At 54.4% G+C, this 22802-nt stretch overlaps 1 protein-coding gene and 1 pseudogene across 2 annotated transcripts in view; one reads left to right on the forward strand and one right to left on the reverse strand.

Annotated features, from left to right (window-relative positions):
- Positions 1 to 221: 221 nt before the first annotated feature.
- PDPK1 (3-phosphoinositide dependent protein kinase 1) overlaps positions 222 to 22802 on the reverse strand; it is a 75368-nt gene continuing 52787 nt past the window's right edge. The window contains exons 8-14 of one of the 2 annotated variants that reach the window (XM_059415607.1): positions 20053 to 20121; positions 19752 to 19848; positions 18570 to 18743; positions 15371 to 15588; positions 7199 to 7256; positions 6165 to 6317; positions 222 to 5909 (exon numbers count right to left, since the gene is read on the reverse strand). In XM_059415607.1, coding sequence (XP_059271590.1) covers positions 5793 to 5909; positions 6165 to 6317; positions 7199 to 7256; positions 15371 to 15588; positions 18570 to 18743; positions 19752 to 19848; positions 20053 to 20121 — 886 coding nt within the window. In that variant the 3' untranslated portion in view covers positions 222 to 5792. Of the gene's footprint in view, positions 5910 to 6164; positions 6318 to 7198; positions 7257 to 14533; positions 14753 to 15370; positions 15589 to 18569; positions 18744 to 19751; positions 19849 to 20052; positions 20122 to 22802 lie in introns of those variants that run through there. The other variant, XM_059415606.1, reaches the window with a different exon arrangement.
- LOC132027266 (L-lactate dehydrogenase B chain-like) lies at positions 7474 to 13434 on the forward strand (annotated as a pseudogene).

The following is a 22802-nucleotide window of genomic DNA, read 5'->3' on the forward strand; positions in this document are numbered from 1 at the left end:
GCGCCCGCCCTGGTGTCACGCGGCAGGCGGAAGTTCCGGTCCGGAAAAGCGGCCGGCCGAGCCCCCTTCCGGCCGGAGCCGGGCGTCGGGCTCGAAGGGCTCGCCAGCCTCCGCCCAGCGGGCTTGCGCTGCGCAGACGCTGGGTTCCGGGCCCGGAATGCAGGTGGCCACTGTGCCCGACCCGCGCCCCCGGTCAAAGAAGAGTTACGCCAGCGACCGTCTACACTCTACATGCTTTTTTATTACAAGACTACCGAGCATACGTGGAAAATTCATCATCCAGTAACTACATCTAAAGCACAAATATTTGAAAAAAAGAGAAGAAACAGATTCATTAAATTATATGATTAAATCATTGACCAAATAGAAAATTTATATAATAAAGCCAGAAAAAAAGTTGTAAAATATAGTTTACAATAATTATTCACATTCAAGGCTGTACATCAATACATACAACAACGTGGCCCCGAACATGAATTCAATCCAAATAATTCATATATTAGATTTTAAATAACACAGACTGAACTAGAGGCCAACAATAGCCAGCAAATAACCTTATATAAGAATAAAAATACAAAAGTGTATATCCTAATATCATTGCATTATTTGTTTTCATGTTTTAAATTTTTGCTTTGCCTGTACATCACAGTTACAGCTACAGACCAGGTAGAGAATTTTACACATGTTCTAACTGACTGCCACCAACCTGAAAGACAGCTATCATACTATTGATTCATCCTATTTTGTGTAAAGGAACAGCTACAGCAGCTCTAAATACTGCAAAAATTTATTTTTGTCAACGTCCAATCAAACTTCTGATAAGGATAGAGGCTTTTCACCAGCAAAATGACCCCTATCCCTAAGTCATTCTGCCAGACGGGTTGGGACTAGGGTGCATCACACACTAAGAAAAGGTCTGCCTTTGTAAAAAGTTCTCTGCACGGGAAGGTTGGTGCTTCTTCATACTGAAGAAGTGGGTTCTGGGGAAAACAGGTACATATGCAGGCCGGTTCAGCTGCCTGTCACAGCTGTCTTGAGCCACAGAGAAAATGGCTCTTCGCTGCAACAGCTCCTTCCCCAAACCAGTTTTCCACAGGCAGTCTGATTTGCAACTCCGCAACCCGGGCCAGCAGCCTGCACCCCTCAGACGCTCTGGAAGGGACTCCTGCCCTGATTTAAGGCACTTGCCATATAGGCTGCCTAAGAGGGAAGGGCCACACCCACCTGAGTCACCGTCAGCTCACGTGAGCTTTGGATGAAAAGAAAGGATGTGGAAAGACATACATGGCGACATCTCTAAGAACAGTACCTTCATCGTATTCTGGGAAGTGGCTGCAGCCTCTGCATCTGGGGAGTGAGCTCCCTCAGTCTGTGCATCGGACAGGGGGGCGGGGGACCCGAGGTGTCAGGGGAGGGCAGAAGTCCAATTCTGCACAATCCAGCCAAAATCTCTAGCAGACTTGAGATGCTGCGTACGGCACCTGAAGAAATCTCTCATGCACCTCTCCCCTCGCAATTAGTGGACCCCAAACTACAGAGGAGAAATTAGGAATGAAACCAAACTGGGTGGCCTGGGTTTGAAGCCAGCCAGCCAACCTGCAACACTGCGAGGGAAGACAGGGAAGGAGTCCCGAAAGCCACGAGGGTCAGGGCCACCACCCTCTACTGGAGGAGGCCTGACCGCTGCGCTGGAATGAACTGCTGAGACCTCTGTACTGAGCGCCTCCCCTTGAGCAGCACGGGGCCAACAGCCTTCCTTCCGGGAAACTCAGCTGCCTCTGTGGTCTCTTCCTCAAGCAGAGGGTTTGCTCTTCTAAGGATTCCAATGGCCCAGTGTATTTTTCGAGTATGCAAACTTAATGACAAATCACCCACTAAGTGTGTGGCAAGGTCAGTTCAGCATTTGTGTATCTCTGCTGCCTGTGCAGATGCAGATTCAGTACCATTGTGCACACGAAGCACAAGCTTCGGAAAATCCCAGCAAGCGCCTGAAAGCCACGGCAGCAGGGATGGGAAGGTGCTAACATGCAAGCATAACCAGATTGTCAATGAAAATAAGGAAACGACTTTCGGAAGAATCTGTCACAAACGGACTGCAAGAAATTATATCATTTTAGCATTGTGGGGGGAGAAAAAAAAGAGCAGTCTTACTAGGACATCCTTGGGAACACACACTTTACCAGAGACGGATTTGTTCCGAATGAGGAGGTTGTGTACTAGAACTCTGAGCTTCCAGGCCTCAGGTCAAGATGCAGCAAGAGAGACTAACACCACCTTGAAAACAAACACTTTGTGACCCAAAAACACTCCCTCTAGAAACGGGGGGGTGGGCTGGTGGGGGGGCATCAGAGTCAAAATCAAAGATTTATGAGGATATTTGCCACAGCATTATGTAAATAGTGAAAACCCAGAGACCATCCAAATGTTTAACAGGAAAATGGTCAGAGAAGTGATGGTAAAATTTATAACCATTAAGCTCTACAATCACTAAAAACAATGTTTTTAATCATTGTTTGTGATGTGGAGAAATGCCCAAGATAAACGATCGAGTGAAACAAGCTAGATGCAGAGCAGCATGTGCTTCATGTTCCCAGTTCAGTTGAAAAAGCAAACACACGTGTGTGCATGGGGGGGGGGGGTGGTCTCTCCTCGGTGGTAAGCCTACAGGCCGTGCTCTCGGAAAACAAATGTTTGAAGAAAGTACAGAACCACTTGGAGCCCCTGGGCAGGCACATGGCCCTGGTGAGTCTGTGCCACGGGGCTGCCTCCTGCGATGCCCACAGGCCTTGGTCACAAATACTATAGACGGCTGCAGGGCCTGGAGAAGGCGCGGGTCCTGCCAGCCCTGGCGCAAGCATGAGGCGTCTCCCGCAAAGCGGGTGTGTAACGCGCTCTCCTGAGAGCCAAGATCAGAGCAGCAGGACAGCACAGGGCCATGTGCCCCAGGTGGGGCCTTGTGCGGCCCCTGGGGCCACCTGATACCACAACCCAGTGGCCATACTCCTGCTCAGGTCCTCAGAAAGAGGGAAGGAAACAGTCCCTCCCAAACCTGGCTTCCTGGAGTTCCCAGAGAGGGGCGACGCGCAGTGGGCCCCCTGAGCCCATGGAGGCCACAGGCCAGCCCCCTGCCCTATGCCTGGCGAGGCCACATGGCGTGGGACCGGCCCTGCTTGCCGGCTATGTGGTTTAGCACTGAACCTTCTCCTTGCCCTCACTGACACACGGCTCCTGGATCTAGTCAACAGCAGGGCACTTTCTCGGCGTGGCTAAATCATCTGTACTTTCACGTACAACTGTGTACACACTCGACCGACAGCCATGCCCATGTCTTAGAAGGCAAGGCACCTGCACGCCGGGGCGGGAGCTCTGAGGACAAGCTGCAAACGACAAAAGCTGACACGGACAAGCACAGGGCAGGGAAAGAACATGTATGTGCCTTTAAAAAGGGGGGAGGGGTCCAAGACTCTGAGTGAGAGGAGAAAGGTGGCATAGGGAGAAGGGCTCAGCTGTCACTGGCTCAGGTAAGGGCAGTCACTTCAACTCTGTCAGCTGCAAGCTAAACCCCGAACCCCTCATTCTCTAGTTTCAGAGGTTACGATGGAGCTGGTGGGTGAAGCCCAGGAGGTAGTGGCACCACCCAGGGGGAAGGCGGCAGCGGACACCCGTCCCCACCCTCCCCAGAGCAGCCTGGCTGAATGCTCTTATTCAAGCCAAATGCCAGCTCCACTTGTCTCTGTAGCCAGACCCACAGAAGCATACGGTGCAGCAGCAGCCCCCAACTCTCTGAACAGCCCACCCACACACGTGGGGGCTCCGAGAAAGGCAAATGATCAACATGGGGAGAAAGCTGGAAATTATGTTCCTGAAGGCCCGGCAAGACTTACTTTTTTGAAAAGCAGGTGAACACAAAAGCAAAGAGGAGGAAGAGGGGAGCTTGACTTACGACCCTGGCCCAGGGAAGGCATGCCCTCAACAGCCTGGCATCCGCCCTGGTGCGGGCACACATGCACACGCACCCTTGCTCGTGCACAGCTCTCACACAGCAATGCACAAGACTCAGGCCCCAGATGGAGGCTGCTGGCACCCTGGCCCACCTCTGCTCCCATCCAGCCCCCACACGGCCCAGCAGGGACACCTCCGCAGCCATGCTTCCCTCCCAGGCTGACAAGGGTCACTCTTCTCACTAAACCCGTTTGAGAAAGACATCTTTTGTCTAAATCTGGACCACTCTTCAACACGGGGTGTTGGATGCTTTGAGACAGGAGATGGGGGCAGAGTTGTCAGGGGGAATCTTTTGTGTATGAACCTTGTGCTGGTGCCTTCATGAAAGTTAAAGGAAACTACGAAGTTGTTCATCCCCTGGAGACAGACAGACATGTCTGTGAGTGGCCTGCAGGCTGTGGACCGCCCTCACGGGACAACCTGGGCAGGGAGAGGAACTCTGAGCCCCACTAGGCCCACCGGCTTTCTCTGTCGAGGAGGCAGCAGCAAAGAAATCAAAGGACCGGTAAATCGTGGACCCCCTGTGGTATGTGCACATACCGCATGAACTGCCTCTGAAGAGGGAAAGGCAGGCCAGCTAAAAGCACAGGGGTGAGCAGGCTGGGCGCTCGGACCCCAGTGTGGTGTTCCTATCCTTGTGCAGGGAGACCAACGCTTTCATCCCGGCAAGGCCCACGTCTTGCTGGGGATAAATGACCTGGCAGCAGGAGAAGGCTTTCAGACTTTCACTGTGGATATGTGAACGTGCTGGGAGTCAGGCTATGAAAACGTTCCCTCACCATGAAAGGGGTGTGTGTCACAGCTGGGTGACCACTGATGCCCAGAGCCCCTCAGCCCTAGCAAACCGCTCCAAGGGCCTACACGTTCCACCCTCTGACCAAACTCTCAGGGGGAGTTCATCAGGCAGCACTCCTCCACGTGGGGGACACTGGGCCCAGTCTGCCCTGCTGCGCGGGCCTTCACGGAGCGGGGCACAGCCCTCCCTATCTCCTGGCACGAGTAGGTGCCCACCTCTGACTATGCTCTTTCCGGACCCGTGCCTCCTTCTAGCTCCACAGGGCCAACCCCGCGCAGAGGGACGTTCAATCGAATAGCCTGCCGGCACCCTCCGACCTCAGCAGCAGCCCCATCGCGCACCCCGACAGCCCGCTCCATGTCTCCCCACCTGGAGCCTGCCCAACGAGCACAAGGCATGGAGCACTCGCAGCCAGAGTGATGCAAGAAGGCTAGCAGGGGCCCTGGTGGGGCACAGGGGCATCAAGTAGGGACACAAGAAAAAGAGCACACGGACCAAAGCCAAGAACCCCCCCACCCTGCAGAGATCGAAGCCGCCCTGGCAGAGGCGCACGCGGCTCCCTGCCGATGGGTTCTGTGATAACTGAGGGGCAGGAAGAGCCCAGACACACATCCCATCCCCTCGGCCACAGGAGGACTGGCCGGTGGGTGACCAGGGCGTGTGGCGCAGAGCTGGTGACTTGAGTCTGTTCCACTCGCCCGGGTGGGAGTCAGGTGGACGTGCACAGCGCTGGGTCCCCCCGGCAGGGAGAGCCTGGGGAGCCACCACAGAGCACAGAGAGCAAGCAAAGCGACCCTGAATTCCTTTTCGTTATTGGTTTTGTTCTTTGTGTGGTTGGGTATTTTTTCTTCTTTTCTTTTAAATAAAAAAGCTGCAAGGTTCCGCCGTCTGCGTCCCCCTTGAGATGGCTGGCAGGTGGTCTGGAAGTGTCCCAGAGGGTGGCGAGCCGCGCTGGGGCACGTGTCCTGGCAGCAAGAGCAGCAGCTGCGGCCTGTCACTGCACGGCGGCATCCGGGTGGCTCTGGTATCTGTGTCTCCACACCTCCTGAATCTTTTTGCACCATTTGTGAGCATTCCCACTCGGGTCCATCAGGTAATACGTCCTGTTCGGCTGCGGAGACAAAGAGCGCATGATGTCGTAAGGGAGTCCCACTAAGAGCAGCACCCCACTACGGCCGCCACGGGGACCTCAGAAGGCACATGAGCGTGTGGATTTCCCCTGCCATACGTGCAGACTTCACACGTGCCCACAAGGACCCCCAGCTCCCTCGGGTCAGCCCCCTCCTGATGAACAGGCACAGGGGCCCCAGGACACGACAAAAGAGGCAGACAGCCCCCCCGCAGAGCATGGCCTGCACAAACTCACCGTGTGCACAAAGAAGGTTTTAAAATTCTTGGCCTCTGGTCGGAGCTCTTGTGACCACGGAATTTCCCCTTTCAGGACTTTGTTGACAGGATCCACATAATACAAATGGGGCCCTTCTGTAAGCAGTAACTGTCGTCGTCGTGCAAACAAGCCCTGATGCAAAAGGAAAAGGCCCTGCTCATCAGGGCTCAGAAGTGGGGGCAGGCGGCACCTACCGCAGCCTTGGAGGCCGGGCCATCACAGCAGCCTGGGCTGCCGGGACTGGCGCCAGCCCCCCACCCTCTCCCTGGGACCTGGCCTTCCTCCCCGGCCATGGCCCTGGCCTCTCAGGTCAGAGAGGGGCAGGCAGAACGTAGCGCCCAGCCTGCCTGGCCTTCGTGGGCTGGATCCCAACAGTCCCACTTGGGCGTGTCTCCCTCCCTTGTCACACAGGGGAGCGGCAGCGCCAGCAGGCAAACCCAAGCCTGCTCCACCGAGCCTGCTGGGGAGACTCAGGGCGCCCCTCGTGCCCTCTGCACCATGGGCAGGGGTGGGTGGGGTGGGGGAATGCATGCTCCCTACTGCCGGTGCCGCACAGGGCCGGCGTGTGCAGCATGGCCAGGAATGGAATGGAGGCCTGGAAACGAGGAATTCAGAAAGGCCCACGTTGGCAGAATGAGAGCATTTGTGGAGCCTGAAATTTCCGACACAATTAATACATTTAATTAATCCAGAAAACAAACAAATAACAATTTTCAAAAACAATTCTAATGAAGTAAGACACAATTTGATAGGACTATCAAAACCCTGGTTCCAAGCCAGAAACGAGAGGCTGTACTTCTATTTTACCACAGCCTTCCTGTGTGGTTTCAAACAGCTTCCCCTGAGTGGCTCAAGTCTTCCTGAGCCGCCCAATCTAGAAATGATCTTTCAAGAAAGGGAACCAAGACCAAGGATGCACACACAGCCAGGGTCAGCCCGCGGTGGGGGGCCAGACCCTGACGCGGCTGAAGCGAGACAGACACTCGGGGAGGTGCGGCAGGAATCAGACTTACCTTTCGCTTATCTACAGGACCCATCTTTAGTATTAAGTTATTTTCTACAAACTGATGCCTATAAAAAGAAGAAAACAAGAGTGAGACTCGCAAGTCAGGGTCAGAAACTCTCCACACTCCTCCACTCAAACCAAACTTCCAGAGGGCATCTGTGACCCTCTCCCAAACTTCTCCAGTCACAGCCCCAACTCGCTCCAGGAACTCGGGGGTCCCCACTGTCACAGCCCACGTGGGCACCCACCGCTCGGAGCCTTTGGTCGGGGTGCAGACCGGCAATGACACACGCCAGCACCGCCGCCTGCTGCCACCTCTGGCTTGGCAGCGCCTACCTGGTAGCAGGAAAGGAGCAGCAAGGTGACACTGTCCTTCCTCATCTGAACACAGCTGGAGTGCACATGGAGCCCCGGACAGGCTGCAGGCTGCTGCGAGTCAGCCTCAGGACACACTGTCAGCCACGCGCTACCTCCACGAGCAGGGCCCCCCAGTCCGATGCTCAGAAATCACTGAGCAGCTGGGAATCACAGATCCAGAAAGACCTCGGCCGGGCTCGGTTTAAGAACCCCTTCTCCGGTGTTTCTACTACAGTCACAGAGCACGCCCACTCAAATACGGTAGGAGCTGGGAGAGCTGGGAGGAGAAATCGAGGAACACAATTTCGACTTACTGTGCATTGTGAGCAAATACTTTACACTTGGGCTCTTAGTCGGATCAAAGACGTTACTTAATGTCTGCAGGTTCTTGCTTTTGGTTAAAGTGAGCCGTGACCAGTTTATGTTCTCACTCTACTGAAATTCCTTATCTGAGGATCTACTGTAGAACACAATACTGTATTTGCAAAGGCATAAGACAACTGTCACCTCAAACAGTGACACTTTTAGCACTTTAGTATCTGAGCGCACCCACACAGGACCCAATGTGTGCAAGACGACCGGCCAGGCCGGCGGAACTGTGTCCCCCCAACCGACTCAACCTGGCCCCGCAGTCTGCCCACGCCAAACCAAGCAGACCCATGGTGGCTCCAGACCTCACGGAGGCCACGTCCCCAGGGATCCAGCCTGCATGTGAGGGGCCCCAGCTGCATATGGATTTTGAAAACTGGAAAGAATTTTAATGAAAAAAGTGCTATATGAGGATAAGTACAGTACTTCACTCTTAGAGGTATTTAAAAACCTAACCAACAAACAGAACCAAGACTTGAAGCAGAGGAAGATAATTCAGAGGATTTTTGGAAAGCAGATGTAATGATCCACAGCACAGAGAAAGGTCACACAGAAAGCCTCTGCTGGCCAAGAGACCCTCCTGCACGAGCCCTGGACATACGGCGAGGCCCGCAGGCTACCGCAAGGGGAAGACGTGGATTTAGCTGTACTAGGTGTGGGTGGCGAGGCCCGGGGCACTAGGCGGATGGCGCCATGGTGCCAGGGAAGCCGGACAGAGGCACGGAAAGAAGTGGCCTCCTGGCGTCTCCGCAGCCTCATGTGGTCTGACACGAGACACCAAATAAAATATTAACTCGAACAAGAGATTCTATTTTTCCCTGAGCTTAAGAAACCGGGGAAGATCTTTCTCGAAGACAGCCAATGCTGAGTCCAGCTCACTGGCAGCCCCAAAGCAATCTAATCCCTGGCCAGCGCAGAGCTGGGGGGATGGGGCGGGGAGTCCCTCTCTAAGCAGCAGTCAGGACCACGGGAGGATAAGAGGGCCACGGTGAACCAGAGTGCAGGCTGGAGAGGTCTCGAGCAAGCATGGCCCACGGGGTCAAGGCTGCTCTGCAGAGCACACACAGAACAAAAGGAAAGGCTTAAAGCTTCAAAAAAAAGGGAACAAAGGATACAAACTACAAATTCCCCAAAGAGGGAGTGACCCCAAGATTTTCAATGGCTCTAAGTAAACAAAACTGAGCTAGCTGCCCTTCCCACATACCCTACTGGGGCGCCCCGGCGTGTGTGAACGCCGGCTCAGCACGGGCGCCTGTGATCCTGAACCTGAAGCTCGCTTAAAAGCAATTTGGAGGGGCACCTGGGGGGCTCAGTGGGTTAAGCCTCTGCCTTCGGCTCAGGTCATGGTCTCAGGGTCCTGGGATCGAGCCCCACATTGGGCTCTCTGCTCAGCAGGGAGCCGAGCCTGCTTCCCCCTCTCTCTGCCTGCCTCTGCCTACTTGTGATCTCTGTCAAATAAATAAATAAATAAAAAGCAATTTGGAAATGATGTGTGGAGACACAATACCACCCAGCCACCTACCCTCAGAAAGTAAAGAAAAATGAAGATTACAAGCACCAATGTCCTCGACGGTATTACAGTGACACCGACACCACTGCAATGGCTCAGCAACAGAACATTCTGGCACTGCAGGGAAGCAGGTAAGCCCCTTCCTCGTACCTGCTGGGAGGACCCCACCGATAGACCCCAGCCCAACCGTGTGCACCAGCAGGCTCCCAGGCCCTGTCACACGCACAAGCGTGGCCCCCGCTCTCGCGCTCCTCCCTGGGGGGCGGGGGGACGGCCAGGGTGGGCTCCTGACTGGGTCCAGCAGCTGTGGTGAAAGGACCATGAGGCAGGACACGGAGAGGCTCAGAAGTTGCCATTATCAGCACACACACCACAATGGGATCACGAGGGTGCACTCACCAATCAGCTTACAACAGGCTGCTTGTGAGCTACCTTGAAAAGTTTAAGTACTTTTAAAGCAATCATTATGAAATTTTTACTTCAAAAAGTCATTTTCTACTCCCCTGAAAGTGCACCCCCTGAGCCCTGCATGAGGCGCCTTTTCCTCGCTGGCAAGTGGTAGATGCTGTCTGTAGACTCGCAGCCGAAACCATATCAGTCAGAGACTCTCAGAGCGTGGTCAGCAGGCAGGTCCCCACAGCCCTGCTGCACACACAGGTGACACTCACCACTGACTCTGTGCCCATGTCCACGTGGGCTTGCTCACTGTCATTTTGCAAGGGGGGGCCGGTGTCGAGATACTCCTTCTTCCTGATGGTAAAGCCTGGGTTCTATCCTCTTCAGCCTATCCCTCCTGGAACTCCAAGGCCCCAAGAAGATCATTCTGAGCCTGAGACCACAAGCAAGTTTGAGCCACTGTAAGGCACAGTCACTGCCAGGGAAGCAGAGCAAGCCTGCCAGAACCCTGAGGTGGCCCTTCTGACCACCTCAGGAAGGCTCTCCACACTGGGCTTTGACACAGGTGACAGAGGGACAAGTGACTATGACCAGTCTGCCCTAAATGCAAGCTCTGGGGACCCCTGTATACCCTCAATTTGATGGAAGATCCCAAAGAGATTTCCTTTATTGAGACTATACACGTTGATGTTTATGTGGAAGAAATTAAAATGGAGACATTTTCAAATATACGTTTAACTCATTAAAAACCAAAAATAAAACCATCATATATTAACATAAGTGATATTTTTATTCAAGAGTCACTTTTCCCCAAAACAAAGATAATTCACGGGAAGCATGACCCCGCTGTACATTTTGCAAATCTTAGCATCTGACTTTGGAAAAGACAGCTGGGCTCCTGTTGGCCTTGGCCTTCAGTGGGCTGCACCCCGCTGGGCAGGCTGGAGCACATGGAGGACTCAGCCTCATCTAGGCAAGGAGCTGGACAGGAGGGGGCGCCTTTAAAAGCCTTTTCGGACACCTATGGGCGTTCTTCTCTAAAAAAGCACCCAAACTCTACCAGCGGAGTTCCTTCAAGGTCTGCTGCCACCTGGAGTGGGGAGTGGCCGATGGCACTGTCACACTCAGACACTGGACTCCTTGGCCTACCTGGCACTCTGAACAACTCTGCCCCTAGCACCCACCTGGAAAACGGTAGTTTGCTGAGTCCCAGAAATCGTCCCCAAACTGGTAAGTTATCCCCTACGATATCAATCAACTCACTGCCGTCACTACCTCTCTCCCCAACAGTCTAAGTCCTGGGAAGATATCAGACTCACAGTTACAGATGAAGTTTCCCAAAATCCTAATTTCAATCTCATCTCTGTTAGCCAATACTGGCAGTTGTCTTAAAGTGATGGGCTCATTCCACTCCTTTTCCAGAAAAAACGGCCCCGGAGCCAAGTCTGAATAACAACAGCATGCCAGTAGAACAGAAGTGACAGTGGTCTTCCACGCGGGGAGAGGCTGGCCGGGCTCCCAACGCCAGGGCTCTGCTTCAGAGAACTCGCACAGCATGGGTGCTCCTGGCACACTTCCCGTTCTACTCAGACCGCTAACAAAACAAGGGATTTGACGACGACTCCTAAGTGAGTCCACTTTCCGTTCTTCCTGTGCGTGCGTGCGTGCGTGCATGGGGACCCCAGGTGCTCGAGTACTGACCTGCCCCCACGGCTCCTGCAGCACAGGTGCACAGGTCAACAACACATCTGCTCCAGAACAAGCAGGAGAGTCCCAGGGAGCACTCAGGGAAGACCCTACACCGAGGCAGTGCACACAGCGGACACTGTCTTCGTGCAACTCTGATGGAAAACCTGACTGCACTGCAGTACACACAACCTTCCCAAACAAGAAGATCGCTCCACTGGGTGCTGGACACGTTGGGATGGTGCGTGCTGGAAGCATTCTGGGAAACTCTCTGGCTGATGAACTTGCCCTTGTGGGTGTTTTGGAAGATCAACTCAAAGGAGAGATGATGGGTCTGCAACACGGGAACTTGTTTCTTCAGAAGCTCGAACTGCGGCGGATAGAGGTGACTCTCTGACGCCGACTCCAGGCCTGGGCTGGTAACTGCAGGCCCCCGGTGGGAGGGAGGTGGCTCAGATGTCAAGTGTCTTCCCGTTCACTGTCCCTGGGACAGGCAACTGCGGTCCTACCGGCTCTGTGGCTGTGGTCTCCAGCCCAGCAGGCGGTCTCACGTGTGACCGGGGACCCGGGGGACTACACGAGTCTGAGCGTGGTGTGGCTGCAAGGGCTTTCACTATTTCAGGGCTGAACACTTGGCACTCATCCCAGCAGCTGCCATGGATGGACTTTGAGAGAACATGGGGACTCAAGAGTGGCTGTGTGGAGGGGACTGAATGTGACAGGCATTTCTGCCCGGGAACTGAACCCAGAAATGGGAACAGATGATAAGAGTAAGAACTGGAAGGGAGCACGAATGATGGCGGCTGAAAGTGCCTATGACATCATTAAGCTAAAAGGACACACCAACCGGACCACTGGCTTCGGTCTGGCTGATCTCACTGAACCCCTGCTGCAAATATAGCCAGGATCCGTCCGGGGACACGATGGGGAAGGGAACACATGGCACCGAGAAGAAGTCTTCCTGAACCTTCCGTGCGCCGAATGCTCCAGGATTAACCAGTGTGATCAACCGGAAGCTGGATAAGGAGGCTTCTCAGCTCAAGAAACGTGCAGACACCTTGCAGGACATCCAGAAAGACCTAAAGGCTTGTGACCTCTGGCTTCTAGGCTGTAGAGAGATTCCACACCACCGTGTGATGACCCGTGACCTCCCAGTTTTTGCCCCTGTGCACTGACCACAGTTCACTGTCCTCCTCCTCCGTGTGACTCTAGGCTCTCAGACCCGATGCCCGCAGTGCTTGCAGCGTGAGCAGCACCTGGACATTTCTCCACCCATCAGGAAAAATCACAACTGGCCGGATGGATGCCAACTCACTCCTGGCATCTGCAGCCACCTCTGTAACCTGGAGAGCTGCTGTGCCAGGACCCATGGCAGTGCTGGGACCCCCTGCCCCCCAACAGTCGCCAGGCAGGCACTCCGCCATGCCAATGGCCCAACACCCCTTGGCCCCCCAGCTGTCAAGTGCACTCTTCCAGCCAGGACATTGCAGCTTCTCTGGAAGACGCCCCGGCGGCTTCTGAAGTTTGGCTTTGCAAGAACTCCTCACGTGTACACTGACGATGAGCCTTTCCTTTATCACTCAAACCCTGAACTATGGGCCTCCAGCACTGCAGCTCCACCAGCACTGGGACCAGACGCAAAACCACTGTGTTCCGACACATGGATGGAAAGCGCGGACATCCACGCATCTGACTGGAAGAGAGCCCTGGCGTGCTGTAGCTCTGCAGCTCAGTTCCGCCCAGCATCTCTGGAGCGGTCCTCCCATTCTCCCCACCCCATGCATCGCAGAGCATGGTGACAGCCCTTGGTATGGGCACAGCTGCTGTGGGCTGAAAATCACATCTCTCTGAGCCAACGTTTCCTACTTACATATGAAAAAATGTTATGAATGTCCTTTTGTTTTAGAATGTATCATTAAAACCTACAATAACAGTTTCAGATAAAATTTAGAAATGTTTTTCAGAAATCTTCAAATTTTATTGCAAAACAAGTCAGCCAAGTGCCCTGAAGTCCTGTTGTGTGTCAGGATCTCAACGCAAGGATTTATGGGATGCCACTGAGTCAGTGACTATGGCAGGCGTAACTCAAGACAGCTACTAAGAGCTCTGCAGAAACACCGAAGCCTCAAGAAATGTCTAAACCTGCACATATTTATACTGTAAACCTGAAACCGACTCCTACGGACGATTCAAAAATGACAAAGCACACAGTCCAGCAGCTGCCAAAGCAACGACATCATGGTCCAGTGCGCAGCCTCTGAAGACAGGCACTGCACACTTGGAGAGATCGGGGGGAGAACGCAAGGATCCTCTTAATGCTGTGACACAGTTACCACCATGCCCCTTGGGCTGTGCACTGAGAGCCACTGTCGTAAGAAAGAAGTGCCTGACAGGCCCTCCCGGCCAAGTAAGAGATTGCGCAACCTTCGGCCATCAGCAGCCCAGAGACCCTCAACCTGGAGGGAAGGGAAGAGCTGAAAAAAGGGAGGGAAGGCAAGAGGCCTCGGTCTTGCCCAGAAGCAAGGATGCAGGGCCCTGGGGAAGGCCCTAGGCCCACAAGCCATCAGAGGGGGTCCTTCTGAGGCACCCCAGCACGCATGGGCCTGGGAAGTGTGGTGCACAGACCTTCCTGGAGTGTGCAGCCAGGTGGTGCCCACACCATCCAGACCAAAGCCCCTTCCTCCCACACCGACACTCCTAAGCAACACCGCTTGAGGAAGGGTAAACTCCCGACAAGGGCAGGTATCATTCCACCAGGCTGACAACTAGCTGCACTTTTTCCAGAGACAGTAATTTCTAACGGTCTGCACTCCTAGTTCATTACCCACTGCTTCTGCTCTGCACCCTGCCTCCCCCTCTTATCCCTCCAGGCTCATCTAGCCCAGCCCTCCAACCAGCCCACCTTCTCTCTCCAACCCCATGCCTACCCCAACACGCCTCCCCGCTCATCCCTGCGCAAGACTCCCCTCTGCCCAAGTGAAAGGCCAAACTAAAAAAAGTGAAGAAAGTGTCTTCTCACCATGACCAAAATGGAAAACAGAAAATAAAAACATGGACGCATTTGACTTCGTAAGAATTTACAACTTCTATACAAAAGTACACAAAAAAACCTGAAGGGATAAAGTGAAGAAAAATGTTTGTGAAACATATAACAAAAACGTTCCTCATGTCCACGGCTCCCAGAGTCAATTCCAGAAAGACGGAAAATGTACAGGAAGAAAAATAGTCGAAAACCACGAGTACCTTGAAAGACAAACAACACGCCCAATGACATTTCCCTCAACCAAAACACAGATGCACATTCCCATGACCCATTTTTAGACCATCAGGTTGCACACGGGAGTCGAGAGAGCTGGGAGCTGGGGGTTCCCCAGCACTGTGGCCACAGGGCACGGCATTCATGGGCTCCCCCTCACTCCACCCACCAACCCAGGGCTCCCCGTTACAACACCCAGGCAAGTGGGAAAACCAATGAGAAAAGGACAATCTGTGACAGTAAACCCTGCAATGTCCCACACGCCTCACCCAGGGGCAGCGGTCATTTGGCTGGTGGTAAATCCGCATCAGAAGGCAGATGCTGGCAGGGCCAGGCTCATGCAGCCCCAAGGGCAGCAGCCCCGAGGGTCTCAAACCACTCATCCCCAGGATAAACACCTCCAAACCCCCAATTCCAGCTAGACCCTTTGAGGGTCCTTGTTTCTGGAGCATTAATAGCAGCAAGGGAGGTGCGAGCCAGCATAGGGCCCTGGCAGGCAGTGGAGACGGAGGCAGGCGCACCGTGCTCTCGGTCTCCCGCCAGTTGGCTCCACACGCCCCTCCACTGTCCTAAATGGAGCGCTGCTCGCGTCCGTGAATTCTTACCAAGGGTTTCCACTGGCCTGCTTCTCCAGTAGTAACCTCTTCTCATCTTCGGAGAACTCTAAGTCCAGTTCAAAAGAATTAGTGTCCAGGTCATGGATATACTGCTCGATGTTGCTGCCCGCCGTGTGTGGCAGGCCTGCATCCGCGGTGGACAGGGAGTGGGAGGATGACGACGAGGACACCTGCATGCAGCCAAACTGGCTCAGGAGGTTGTCGTACTGCACAGAGAAGAGGAAGAATGAGACCCACGTGTCACTTCCCCTGGGCCCCCAAACCAGACCCAGCAAGCTCACACCGTGGAGATCCTGAGGCCCTGCGGCCACGGACTCCTCCTGCACTGGAGGGCAAGCCCCTGACCTGAGGCGGGACTAGATGCTACCAGTTCTGGTCGCCCTCCCGATGGGCTGAGCCCCAGTCCTCAGCCCCAGGAAGAGGAGACTCAGGGCCTGGGGCCCGCTGACCTCTGCAAGCCCCTGCCCACCCCAACCAGGGGAAGGAAGAGGAGGGATGGGTGGCCTCCTGGGTGCAGAGGCACCATCCTGTGAGCTCAGGAGCCCTCCTCCTCGACACTGTGGTTCAGTGTTTCTAAGTCTGTGGTTGTCACTCTATATCCCAATTTGACTGACTGCATTCAATTAAAAAAGTATATATCCCTTTTAACTACGGCAAGTATTAAACTTGATACAGACTTGTGTGCTCTTCTGGAAAAGACTACAAACCGGTGGTGACAGAAAAATGGACTTCCTCATAGATGTGGCAAACAAGTGACGCCTGTGCACACAGATACCCCTGGGGCTGGCGAGAGGGCCAGGGAGCCCCCAGCAGAGACCTGAGGAGGAGCGCTCGCCCTTGACGGCCTGCTCCGCGCAGCTGCAGGCCCCACGCATGAACCCCACTGCTGCCAAATATGAGGGAAAAGAAGCCACCAGCAATCGCTGAGACCAGAGTCCGTGTGTCCTCCCAAGACCCCTGTGCCTCCACAAAGGCCTGGGCTGCCTCCCTTGAAGATGGGCCCCAGACAGAACATCCCTGCCCCAGCACTGCAGACCGTGCTCCCACCCTCCCTACTCACTGCTGGGAGTGGTCTTCTCCCTAGTGCTCGCACAGCACACAGCAGGTTCAGCCCCATCTCACTGGCTCCTGGCTGGGACTGACCCTGGAGAGCCCCACGGCCCGTCATCTAGGTAAGGTCTTCTAGCACATTCTCTGCTTCTGCTCTGTGAGGACTCCCTGGGCCAAGGCCGCCTCTGTTCAACATCCCGAAATTTACAGAGGCTTCCATGAGCACCTGTGCTGCTGGGCGTGCACAGGAACCTCCCCACCTTGCTCCTGCATGGAGGTTCTCTCCCAGGGCTCCCCACCTGGCCCGCTCCCTCTGAGGCCAACTGCCAGCACCATCACCAGCCATGGCAGCAGATCAGGAACACACAAGAGAACTGAGTGCCTGTGCTCTCTGTTCACTGAGCAAACACCGTTCCCAGTTCCTTGTCCCCAGAGGGAGCCCCCTTCCTGCTGAAAAGGACCGCAGACTCTCTCGGAGCCTCACCGATGAGAACATGCCCCTGCGAGACTGTCAACGGCCACAGACCGGAAGCACCCCGTCCCGTGTGTAACACCTTCCCGGGGCTAGGCTCCCTGCATTGTCCACACGGAGAGTGTGGCACAGCGAGGGCTGTTTGAAAACCCACCAAGGCTTTCCAGCCCCGCAGCTTTGAAAGTTGAGGCTCTGCCCCACCAGAAGGAAGCCACTGACCAAGGGAGCTGGCTTTACGATGGCCACATCTGACATGGAGAAGCCAGAGCTCTTGGCGCAGTGGATGTGACGCGCCGGTGGGCAGACAGCCTGCCCAAGACTCTGACCCTGCGTGCACACGCGTGCACAGGCACATACAGCTCCACGAAGCCGAGCCTCCGGGCACTGAGCCCTGAGTCAATGACGGTGTGAGTGGCCGCTGCGGAGCCGGGGGACGCCCCGCCCACCCACTCTGACCAGCCGAGGCCCAGGAGGACGGAGTCTTGAGGCGGGGTCCGCCGCAGTCCGCACACACCAAGGCCACCGCGGTGGGGGAAGCAGACAGGGAGTGAGTACAGACGGCTACCCACATCTAACCCCCTTCAAGTCTGGACACAAAGGATGTTTTAGGACAACGAAAGGGCGATGTGTTGTTTACAACAGTAAGCAGGAGACAGAAGAAACTTGGTCCCTGGGAGAAGATATGAGCAATAACTCTGACTAAGCTCTGGACGACTTTGAGAGAAAATCTAAGCTCCCCAGTCAATTACTGCAGCACTCTACACACGGGAACTGGCTAGAATGAGCCATGATGACAGAAGCTACGCCGAGAGAACGAACTGCGGATGCTAACACAAACACAGGATATCAGTTTTAAACACGAGGGCTCACGGTAGAGGATGAGGAGAGAGCACAGGACGGCCAAGGAGCCGGTCATGGGTGGTATGAGGGAGGTGCGTGCCACTCGCTGGCCCCCTCTGCCCACTCCTGTGTCTTCACCTCCCCCATCAGGATGTTTAAACAATGAAGTATACTCAAGACCCCACCTTGACCAGACAAGCCAAAAGTGACCAGTGTCCAGCCTCAATGCCATGTCCCCCAGAAGTTCAAAACAGCAGCACCTTGGGCTTCTTGAACATGAGAAGCATTCCAGAATGTCTTCAGACACAGGATTACAAGGCACCACCCAAAAGCAGAAGACAGAAGCCCAGGGGGACAGCATGGAGGGCTCTGCTCCCACAGGCTCCAGTCCTCTCAACCCAACAGCAGGCTCCTTCTGGGTGAAAACTAACTACAGGAAGTGCCCTCACTCCCTGGGCCTGGCAATCTGTGCTTGGGGCAGATGGGCAGTGGGTGCTTCCCTGGCTCCCTATTGGGGGGACTTGGCTGGGGGTACACAGTGCTCAGCCACCAACAGATCTGTGCCAGTCTCTCCAGCCATGCGTCCCACAGGCTGGGCTCCCAGGGCCCCAGCACAGACCCACTGTGCACCAAGGAATGATGGCACACGGCACCGTGGGGCTGTCCCCGACACACACATGCATGCACACACGCACACCCAGACACACCCACGCATATACCCACCCCAGCACACACATAGTGTGCACACTCGCACACATACACCACACACTCACAGACGCACACGGCCACACTCGGGTGCGTGCGGACACAGGCCAGTGGGCTCACGTTTCCATAGCAGTCCTCGTCGTCCTCTGACATGGCCGGCAGGTAGGCGGTGAGCTTCGGAGGCGTCTGATGCTGCAAGTTCTCCCACGTGATGGACTCGAAGAACGGATGAGCTCGCAGGGGGCCATAGCCTCCCATTTCCTCACAGCCTAATCGCTTGGTGGCATCTAAAACCTGAAACAGAAGCCAAACGTGTCAGTGTCCGGACCGACTCTGACTAAAACATTCTCTGAGCACTCCTTTTCCTTCCGTGTCATCTCAGACACAGGAGGCCTGTGTCCTGTGGCCTGTTCCGCTCCATCCCACGGTGTCCTGGGGATGGCGAAGTCACCTTGGGGCCACATCTATTTCTCTCAAGCTCCTAGCCTTCCCCTCACGAAGGTGAAAATAACCCAAAATCTAATGAATAGCAGCAAGTGTTCTTTTAAAATACACAAATTAAAAATGCTACAACCAAGAAAAAAATGAACACACTGTCTTTAAGAACAAGGAGACAGAAGAGTCTGTCCGGACAGCGAGCTACCACAGACAGAACACAAATGCCGTGTGCTCCCACCCGTGTTTCACCTAAAAGTGAAGCTGTCCCCTCCCAGGTTCAGCTTTGTGCCCCTAAACCCACCGAGCGTCAGCACGCTGCCCACTGATGGGCCAGGCCGAGCCGGGACCGACCCTGTTCCCCAGGATGAAGGGAAAGTGAAGGGGGGTCCGGCAGTCACGCGCGGGGGAAGGGGCTCTGCGACTGCTCAGCTCAGACCCACAAGGCTTTCCTGAGCACACGCCTGCCTTGTCCGTAGCACCCTGGTGACCCTTCAAACCCCCTGCCGCAGACGCTATGGCTGACGGCCAGAAATGTCACCGTGGAGGATTTACAGCCACCTGCACTGTGACTTGCCCAGCCACTCCAGCAACCAGTAACTTAAAATGCTCTGTGTGCTGACAGACAAGTGCGAAGCGACACAAAGACTTCCTGTCCTGCTAAGTCAAGAATCGGGCATCTGAAAACTGAAAAGGACTTACAGAGATGAGACAGAAGACACCAATCTACCCACACTCGCTATCAACCCGAAGACACTCTTTGGTTAAACACAGGGGCCTCCAGGAAAGCCGCTCTGACCACAAGTTCAGAGGGACTCAGCGTGTGTCTGTCCAATCAGCTTGCAGAAGAAAATTCAGGATATTTACCAAAAGTTTTTCCACAAGGTCTCTTGCCTTAGGGAAGAATTTTTCAGGGAAGTCATATTCCAACTTAATGATCTTCTGAAATATAAGATACTCATTTCTGTAAAACAAGAAAAGCCATCACTTTGACAGAGTGCACGAACCTCCCCAACACAGAGCTTTAACATTCCTGGCCCAGCAGTTGCTCTCTCTCCCTGCAGAAGCCCCTGAACCCTGGCCCAGCCCTGGCCCAGCTGCAGGGGCTGCCCCCTCCCATCTCTGTTGCATCTGCTATGATGGGCTTGGGGGCGGTGGGTGGGCTTACCCTGCTCGAAAAGGCGGCAGTCCGGCCACAAGCTGGTATATTATACATCCGAGAGCCCAAAGGTCTGAACTTTAAGGGAGGGAAAAAAGGGAAAAGAATGACATTTGTAAAATGTCCGTGACAAGCACAGTTCACTTCTGACCACCCCGTTTTAGCCTCTGATCTACTTCTGTCCTTTAAAACCAGGTCAATGTGAGGCTGGGAAGCTGCTTGGGGTCCTTCTGGAGGGGGCCCCTGGGGACCTGGATTCCGAGGATCCCAGGCACAGAAGGCACCCTGGGGCCAGGCCGTGTAGCCATTCCCACAGACACACCACTGCCCGTGGGGGCACCCAGCTTCCTCACAGGGCCCGTGTGGACCTGAAGAGGCAGCAGAGATCACTCCTGACTAAAGAAACACGGACAGTGACAGAGAAGCCTTCTTCCAGCGCGGGGAGGCGGGTAGCGGTACTGGTGAGGGGGCCTTGGCACTCGCTGCAGGTGGGTAGGGCGAGGAACCGACTTCCATCCTCTCACATCTCCAGCGTTTCCCCACCGTATGGCCGAAGGAGACAAGCCATACGGGTGCACAAAGCAATCTTTAACTCTATCCCTTCTTGAACTTGTGAAAATCCCTACTCCTCCTTTATAAACATTTTAATTCCACATTTTACAAGAAACAGTTCTAAACTTCCCTAAGTTGCTTCCAGAACCAGCTGCCAGGGACCCTGGAGGGGGCACTCTCCTCACCCGTGATGCTGCCACTCCCTTCCCACCCCACCCTGCTCTCGTGCCCCTCGGCGCCCCTCAACACCCTCTCAGAGCTCGCGGCTGACACTGACCTTGCCTATCTGGTTTCCTCGGGACGTCTTTCATTCTATCCCCAGCTCAGCACTACAAAGGCATTGAGACACAACTCCTCCCGCACCATCAGCTGCCTCCCTCAAGCCCCCAGTGTGCGAGGACACAACCAGCTTCTGGAAAAGGCCACAGCCTGGACCTCAGGAGATAAGACCGTAGGGCACAGGTGGAAGGACCCAGCCAGCTGCAGTGCCGAAGGACACGTGACACAGGTTAGAACATAAAACAGATCAGAAATCTGAGCCACGACATACAAGTGGAGTGAGGGGCACTTAAAAAACAAATCTACATTCTACCTAATAACTAGTTTTATACTCGGTTTTCTCTACTGTCTAGTTAAAGCAGTGAGACACATAAAACAGACACCAACAGAAAAGCCTTGGCCCTTGGGAGTGGCAGTGGCTGGAGACTAGGCGGCAGGCTATGGTGGGGCGGCGGTCTCCAGAAAACAGGACTGTCGGCACAGCCAGGCCCTGGGCTCCGCTCGCCGTGTGCATTATCTCAGTGTCTACCACCAGCAGCTCTCCTACCATTTAAGATGGTTTGTTAATACAGTAAACCCTGAAGAGGGAAGCTGGTGAAACATTTCTAGAAAGGATTTTTTAAAAAAATTATTTATTTGACAGACAGAAATCACAAGTAGGCAGAGAGGCAGGCAGAGAGAGAGGAGAAGCAGGCTCCCCGTTGAGCAGAGAGCCTGATGCAGAACTCGATCCCAGGACCCTGAGACCATGACCTAAGCCGAAGGCAGAGGCTTAACCCACTGAGCCACCCAGGCGCCCCCCAAGGATTTTTTAAATGCTAACTTAGACCAAGTCATTCCTCTTCCTGCAATCCAAGCAGAGAACTGTGAGGCAGCCCCAGCAGACTCGGGACAGGCAGGGGTGCCCTTCCATGTTGGGGCCTGGCATATGTTGCACGTGGCAGTCAAGCCAGATTGTGCCACGGAAAGGAAAAGCACCTGGGTGCCAACAGTTAAGGAAGAGCTCAAGGAACTACAGTAAATCCACATGCTGGAAGGGCACAGGTGTCACAGATGTCTACACATGACCTAAGGGACACGGAGAGATGCTGGTGCCATAACCCCAGGGAACAGGCTCAAGCTGAAGGGTCACATGAACCTGCAGAAGCACGCACGCAGCTGGAAAGACATGCCAGGTCACTATCTGGCGTCCATGAGCAGGCGGGAGACTCGGAGTGTTTCTTGCTCTTTTACCTTCCATGTTTTCTAAGCGTTCTTTATAAAACACAGGTGTCACTTTTAGAATCAGAAAAGAAATCTTAACTATATTTGAATAAATATCATGACTTAAAACATTTAAAAGTGTAAGAAGATACGCAATGAGGTCTCCCTCACAGAACTATCCCCGCAGGCCCCCTGAAGGCCACTGTCCCCACTGCTGGTGCACCCACCCAAGAGAATTTCAATGACGGACAAGTCAATGTGGGGTAGACATTCTCTTTCCAGTTTTCACACAGAAGGCGGTGGCCACTGTGTCTTCCTAGCTCACCCAGTAGAGCCCCCATCGATGCTGCAGGGCTGCTTTATGCTAAAAACCCCAAATCGAGGGAAAGCTAGCCCTTAGGCAGCCATGAGATATGCTTCAAGAATCTGGGCCACAGCACCCACCACCCAGAGGAGGGTTTCCCAGCCTTGGCTCTACGGCCCCCTGGGGCCAATTCACTCCTGCTGCGGAGGCGCATCTGCTTCTCACCACACCGAGCAGGGTCCCCGCTTCCACCTACTCGTCAGCAACAGCACTCCCCATCCCACCCCTGCCAAGTGGTGACAGCAGAAGCGTCCAGACAGGGCCAAATGTGCCCCAGCTGAGAAGCCCTGCCCTACAATTACGTCTGGCCCGTGGTAAGAGTTCCGAATCTGTTGAGTATTACGAATAAAAAACAAAAACA

Source organism: Mustela nigripes, chromosome 11 (assembly GCF_022355385.1).
Source record: "Mustela nigripes isolate SB6536 chromosome 11, MUSNIG.SB6536, whole genome shotgun sequence".
Lineage (NCBI taxonomy): Eukaryota > Metazoa > Chordata > Mammalia > Carnivora > Mustelidae > Mustela > Mustela nigripes.